Below are 6996 nucleotides of genomic sequence, written 5' to 3'. Positions count from 1 at the left end.
AATCATTGCTAAAAGAAAACTCTTGTGCCGGCTTTCTCTGTCCGTCCGCACTTTTTTCTGTCCGCACTTTTTCTGTCCGCCTTCAGATCTTAAAAACTACTAAGGCTAGAAGGCTGCAATTGGTATGTTGATCACCTACTCTCCAATCATCAAACATAACAAATTGCAGCCCTCTAACCTTAGTAGTTTTTATTTTATTTAAGGTTAAAGTTAAGCATAATGGTGCGCCAGGCAACGACATAAGCCAGGCCACCACCGGGCGTTGGTTAAAGTTTCATGGGCGCGGCTCATACAGCATTATACCGAGACCACCGAAAGATAGACCTATTTTCGGTGGCCTTTATTGTACGATGTACTGAAAACTCGATTGCGCCGAAGAAACTAAGGCGAATTTTTTGTTTCAAATTAAGATTGATATCCCGCAAGGTGTCCAGCTCACAACGAATCTTTAGGTTCTCCTCAACTACTGTCCTACTGGCCAATTTTTCGCCCTGATTTTTCAAGAACAAATTCCACAAAGTCCTCCTAACAGTCCAGCAAAGCAGTTCCTTTTGAAGGGAACCGCCAAAAGACCAAGAAGGAAAGACTTTCAGCAATATAAACAATAAATCCACAGGTCCCTTTGCAGGGAGCTGGGCCATCACAAAGTTGATAGCACTTGCACAATTTACTAACTGCTGATGCATCGTTAATTGTTACCGGTTGTTGGAGGTTAGCCTCTAGATTAGTTTTAGAACATGTCACGAGCTCTGACTTCGGCTTCTGAACGCTTCTTCGGAATTCTTCGGAACTTCTTCGATGCTATACGATAGGCTCCAGGACAGACATCGCTCTAGCGTTCCGAAGATCTCTCTCTCTCTCTCTCTCTCTCTCTCTCTCTCTCTCTCTCTCTCTCTCTCTCTCTCTCTCACGTACTTACGTATTCTCCCATGTACTATAATTAAATACTGTGTGACTCGAAGAAACTTTACTTTGAAATAAAGCATTTGTTAAAAACATCAGTGAAAACGAAGACGTGAAATTCGTAGCTCTTCATTTAGACAAAAGAGTCGGGAATTTCAGATGGAAAAATAAAAGTAAAAAAGAATTATATACGCTTTCCGTCACATCGGCTTAAACTCTAGCCACTTTCTTATAAGGCGAATTCTCTACACGTTTCCGGACACTACACTCACTCTATAGTAAAAGCTTTCGTTATTTAAGTGGAAGTGTTATTTTTCCGCGTATTTATTCTGTATGTTCATTTTGTTATAATTCGTTTGAAAAGCTATTCTGTAAAGAATAAGTTTTTAAAACTGTCGGATGAACTGTTTCTTATAAATCGTTCGATTCTGAAGTTGACAGGGGGATTTGCAAGTGCTTTTATTGAAGGTGATGGGGGATTTGCAAGTCCTATTGATAGGGAATTTGCAAGTGTTGTTGGTAAGGGGATTTGCAAGTGCTGATGATAGGGGAATTTGCACGTACTTTTATTGAAGTTGATAGGGGGATTTGCAAGTGCCGTTGATAGGGAATTTGCAAGTGTTGTTGATAGGGGATTTGCAAGTGCTGTTGATAGAGGGATTTGCAAGTGCTTTTACTGAAGTTGATAGGGGATTTGCAAGTGCTTTTATTGAAGTTGATAGGGGGATTTGCAAGTGCTGTTATTGAAGTTGATAGGAGGATTTGCAAGTGCTGTTGATAGGGGACTATAAGCATTTGCAAGTGCTTTTATTGAAATTGATAGGGGGATTTGCAAGTGCTTTTATTGAAGTTGACAGGGAGATTTGCAAGTGCTTTTATTGAAGTTGATAGGCGGATTTGCAAGTGCTTTTATTGAAGTTGATAGGCGGATTTGCAAGTGCTTTTATTGAAGTTGATAGGCGAATTTGCAAGTGCTTTTATTGAAGTTGATAGGCGGATTTGCAAGTGCTTTTATTGAAGTTAATAGGGGAATTTGCAAGTGCTTTTATTGAAGTTGATAGGGGGATTTTGTAAGTGCATTTATTGAAGTTGATAGTGGGGTTTGCAAGTGCTTTTATTGAAGCTGATCGGGGGATTTGCAAGTGCTTTCATTGAAGTTGATAGGGCGATTTTGTAAGTGCTTTTATTCAAGTTGACAGGGAGATTTGCAAGTGCTGCTGTGGAGGGGTTGTTGGGGTTGCTGTTCCTGACAGAGTGGCCACTGACGCCCCCTGCAGTTGTGGAAGGGTTGAGACTGCTGTTCGTGGAAGAGTAGAAACTTAGCCTCCTGCTGCTATGGAAGGGCTTGTGGCCACTGTTCCTAGCCTCCTGCTGCTGGGGAAAGGGTTATGGCCACTGTTACTGGAAAATTAGAAACTGAGCCTCCTACTGATGATGAAGGGGTTGGAGCTGCTGTTACAGGCAGAGTGGGCCACTGAGCCTCCTGCTGTTGGGGAAGGGGTTGGGGCTGCTGTTCCTGGTAGAGTACTTACTGAGCCTCCAGCTGTTGTGGAAGGGGTTATGGCCACTGTTCCTGGTAGAATAATTACTAAGCCTCCTGCTGCTCTGGAAGGTGGTGTTGCCACTGTTCCTGGTAGAGTAATTACTGAGCCTCTTGCTGCTGTGGAAGCGGTTGTTGCCACTGTTCCTGGAAGAGTAGGAACTGCTCCTTCTGCTGATGAGGAAGGGGTTGGGGCTGCCGTTCCTGGTAGAGTAGGTACTGAGCCTCCAGGTGCTGGGGAAGGGGATGGGGCTACGATTCCTGGTAGAGTTGCAACTGAACCTCGTGCTGCTTTGAAAAGGGTTGGGGCTGTAGTTCCTGGCAGAGTAGGAACTGAGCCTCCTGTCGCTGGGGAAGGGGTTGTGGCTGCTATTCCTGGCAGAGAAGGAGCTGAGTCTCCTCTTGCTGTAGAAGGGGTTTTGGCTGTTCCTGGCACTTGGCCTCCTGCAGAAGGAGGAGGGGGTAGGGACTGCGGTCTAGGTGGCAGCTGAGGGTCCCTGCAGGGTAGGAGCAGGGCCTTTTACAGGTGGGGTTTGCATGTTACCTGAGGGACCTGGTGGAATAGTCGCCTTGCCTCCTCCAGGAGTAGTTTGCATGGTGGCCAATGGTCCTGGTTGTGTCAGAGCTGGGCCTCCTTCTTGTGTGGGTTGCTTGGAGGCTAAGGGGCCCAGCAGGGTAGAAACTGAGCTTTCAGCAGGCATAGTTTGCATGGTACCTAAGGGGCCTGGTACTGTAGTTGCTTTGCCTCCTCCAGGCTTGGTCATCATTTTAAATAAGCTCAGCAGTATAACAGGAGGGTCTGCGGCTGGTGTAGTCTTTGTGGTGGTCGAGGGTCCTGGCAGTGTTGAAGTAGGACCCCCTTGTGGCATGGTCTAAGCAATAGCAGGGGGGGTTAGTGGTGTCTAAGAGGGATCTCCTGTTGAGGAAGGGGTTCTGGCTGCTATGCCTGGCAGAGTGAGCACTGACCCTCCTGCTGCTGTGGAATGGGTTATTGCCACTGTTCCTTGTAGTGTAGGAACTGAGCCTCCTGCTGCTGTGGAAGGGGTTATTGCCACTGTTCCTTGTAGTGTAGGAACTGAGCCTCCTGCTGCTGTGGAAGGGGTTGTGGCTATTGTTCCTGGAAGAGTAGGACCTGAGTCTCCTGCTGCTGTGAAAGGGGTTGTGGCCACTGCTCCTGTTAGAGTAGGAACTAAGCCTCCTGCTGCTGTATAAAGGGTTGTGGCTATTGTTCTTGGTAGAGTAGGAACTGAGCCTCCTGCTGCTGTATAAAGGGTTGTGGCCACAGTTCCTGGTAGAGTAGGTACTGACCCTCCTGCTGCTGTATAAAGAGATGTGGCCACTATTCCTGGTAGACTAGGTACTGACCCTCCTACTGCTGTGGAAGGGGCTGAGACTACTGTTGCTGGCAGATTAGGAACTGAGCCTCCTGCTGCTAGGGAATGGGTCGGGGCCACTGTTCCCAGTAGAGTAGGAACTGAGCCTACTGCTGCTGTGGAAGGGGTTGGGGCTACTGTTTCTAGAAGAGTAGGATCTGAGTCTCTTGCTGCTGTTTGAGGGGTTGTGGCCACTGTTCCTGGTAGAGTAGAAACTGAGCCTCCTGTTGCTATGGTAGGGGTTGTGGCCACTGTTCCTGGCAGAGTAGGAACTGAGCCTCCTGCTGCTCTATAAGGGGGTGTGGCCACTGTTGCTGGTAGAGTAGGAACCGAGTCTCCTGCTGCTGTATAAAGGGTTGTGGCCACTGTTCCTGGTAGAGTAGGTACTGGCCCTCCTGCTGCTGTATAAAAGGATGTGGCCACTGTTCCTGGTAGAGTAAGTACTGACCCCCTGCTGCTGTGGAAGAGGTTGAGACTACTGTTGCTGGCAGAGTAGGAACTGAGCCTCCTGCTATTAGGGAATGGGTCGGGGCCACTATTCTGGGAGAGTAAGCACTGAGCCTCCTGCTGCTGTATAAAGGGTTGTGGCCACTGTTCCTGGTAGAGTAGGTACTGACCTTCCTGCTGCTGTGGAAAGGTTTGAGACTGCTGTTGCTGGCAAAGAAGTAACTAAGCCGCCTGCTGCTGTGGAAGGGGTGGAGACTGCTGTTCCTGGAAGAGTAGGAACTGAGTCTCCTGCTACTGGGGAAAGGGTCAGGGCCACTGTTGCTGGTAGAGTAAGAACTGAGCCTCCTGCTGCTGCATAAGTGGTTGTGGCCACTGTTCCTGGTAGAGTAGGTACTGACCCTCCTGCTGCTGTGGAAGGGGCTGAGACTACAGTTGCTGGCAGAGTAGAAACAACTTCCTGTTGCCAGGGAAGGAGTTATGGCCACTGTCCCTGGCAGAGTAGGAACTGAATCTCCTACTGCTGTGGCAGGGGATGGTGCTACTGTTTCTGGAAGAGTTGGAACTGCGCGTCCTGCTTTGGAAGGAGTTGTGGCTACTATTCCTGGAAGAGTAGGAACTGAGTCTCCTGCTCCTGTGGAAGGGGTTGAGACTGCTGTTCCTGGTAGAGTAGGAGCTGAGCCTCCTGCTGCTGTAGAAGGGGTTGTGGCTACTGTTCCTGGAAGAGTAGGAACTGAATCTCCTGTTGATGTGGAAGGGGTTGAGACTGCTGTTCCTGGTAGAGTAGGAACTGAGCCTCCTGCTGTTGTGGAAGGGGTTGGGACTACTGTTTCTGGAAGAGTAGGAACTGAGCCTTCTTCTCCTGTGGAAGGGGTTGTGGCCACTGTTCCTGGTAGAGTAAGCACTGAGCCTCCTGCTGCCAGGGAAGGAGTTTAGGCCTTCCTGGCAGAGTAGGAACTGAGCCTCCTACTGCTGGGAAAGGAGTTGGGGCCACTGTTCCTGGCATAGTAGGAATTTAGCCTCCTTCTGCTTTGGAAGGGGTTGTGGCCATTATTCCTAGTAGAGTAGGAACTGTGCCTGCTTCTGCTGTGGAAGGGGCTGTGGCTACTGTTCCTGGCAAAGCAGGAACTGAGCTTCCTGCTACTGGGGAAGGAGCTGAGGCTGCTGTTCCCAGTATAGTGGGTAATAGATCTCCTGTTATCATAGTTTGTGTGGTGCCCAAGGGGCCTGGCGGAGAAGGAGCTGGGCGTACTGCTGGTGGGGTCTGGGCTCTTGCCAAGTTGCCTGGTTGGGTCAGTGATGGACTTTCTTCAGGCATGATCTGGATGGCTGGTGAAGTGGCCAACTGTGTTGGTTTTGGGCCTCCAACTGGCATGGTTTGGGTGGTGGTAGATTGTTGGAACTGAACCCCCTACAGGTGTGGTCTGGGTGGTGTCTGAGGAGTCTGGCCTTGTCAGAGCTGGGCTTACTGCTGGCATGGCCTGGGTGGAGGCATTTTGAACTGATGGTGTCAGAACTGAACCCCCTACAGGTGTGGTCTGGGTGGTGTCAAAGGACCTCTGTAGGACTGGAGTTGTAAAACTGACGAGGTTAAACATGTATCATTTGAGAAAAATAAAAAATAAAATATTTTTCATGGAAAACTGTGTTAAGCAGATAAGACCTTTTTTCGTTCTTTTAATGTAAGATAGTTTCTCTAACTGTGCTTCACTGATGTTGAATAAAAATAAAGTATATATCAGATCTCTTTCCAAAATTCCGTTTGCAAAAAGTGGCCTCCGAGTAAATTAGTTTTCTGGGCTTGCGTTTACCACGTTTGCTCTAGAAAATCAAGAACAGAAACATTCATTTTGAATTGCGCATTTCTTCGTCATTCGCAATCGAACGTTTTTCGGTTTTGTGATTTAAAGGTTCAGGGAAAGAATTTAATGATTTAACCGCAGTAGAAAGCAATGTCCATTACCCCAGTCACCATAAGTATAAGTGCAACAAGCATTTTATGACTTATATAAGTCATTATAAAACTATTTACCATGAAACAATTATCTTACCTGGAAACTGGAGATGTTCCGACTACCTCTGAACATGTTTCTATTTATTTTCTGAGTGAAATCAGTGGTTCTGATGTGTAATATCGGACATGTAATATTGTGGGTTTGTGTTCTGGCATAGGGTGTGAGTGAGTGTTCAATGTGTGTATCTACGCAAAAACATTCAGAGTAAATGTTTTAACTGTTATAAATTCCTTTTCAAGTTAGATCTTACGACTCTGATGTAGAATCAAATTTGCACGCCCTTGAAGACCTTAGTGATCTCTCTGAAAAAAAAAATAATATGTTGACATTAAAATTGAACTGAAAAGAAATTACTTCAATAACCGTACACTATTTCCATTGATTATCATTAGTGAACATAAACCCTGCCAACGATCCTCCATCTCTCCTGACGAAATGCGTTGAAGGACTTGGGGACTTTAGAATGGATCTAGACAAAATAGACTTTATGACTTTGATATTTGGTATATCTAAGTCCCATAGCAAGTTCATTTATTGGGACTTTCCATTTGGACTGAATTTGTGTTTGAATTTGATTGTGACCAACTTGATGATTTATGAAAAAGATCAGAGTTGGAAGCTTGAATTTCAAGTCAGTGTCCCCTGTGGGCTTGTTCCATATGAAGAGGGTTCATCTTCTGAGTAATAGTAATAATTTAATACAAAAACTGGCTAAGGTGTG

At 46.6% G+C, this 6996-nt stretch overlaps 2 protein-coding genes across 2 annotated transcripts; both read right to left on the bottom strand.

The window, feature by feature from the left end:
* Positions 1 to 1983: 1983 nt before the first annotated feature.
* On the bottom strand, positions 1984 to 3312 carry LOC136845513 (uncharacterized). The gene is made up of 3 exons (XM_067115691.1): positions 2988 to 3312; positions 2436 to 2887; positions 1984 to 2277 (listed from the first exon to the last, which is right to left on the bottom strand). The coding sequence occupies exons 1-3, from the start codon at positions 3310 to 3312 to the stop codon at positions 1984 to 1986; spliced, it is 1071 nt and encodes a 356-aa protein (XP_066971792.1).
* A 33-nt stretch (positions 3313 to 3345) lies between these two features.
* On the bottom strand, positions 3346 to 5635 carry LOC136845512 (uncharacterized). Its single transcript, XM_067115690.1, has 3 exons — positions 5338 to 5635; positions 4434 to 5176; positions 3346 to 4386 (listed from the first exon to the last, which is right to left on the bottom strand). Exons 1-3 carry the CDS (start codon positions 5633 to 5635, stop codon positions 3346 to 3348), a joined length of 2082 nt encoding a protein of 693 aa, XP_066971791.1.
* Between the last annotated feature and the right edge of the window lie 1361 nt (positions 5636 to 6996).

Source organism: Macrobrachium rosenbergii, chromosome 14 (genome assembly GCF_040412425.1).
Source record: "Macrobrachium rosenbergii isolate ZJJX-2024 chromosome 14, ASM4041242v1, whole genome shotgun sequence".
Classification (NCBI taxonomy): Eukaryota; Metazoa; Arthropoda; class Malacostraca; order Decapoda; family Palaemonidae; genus Macrobrachium; species Macrobrachium rosenbergii.
The sequence above is the reverse complement of the archived record's forward strand: the minus strand, read 5'-3'. Positions and strand labels throughout refer to the sequence as shown.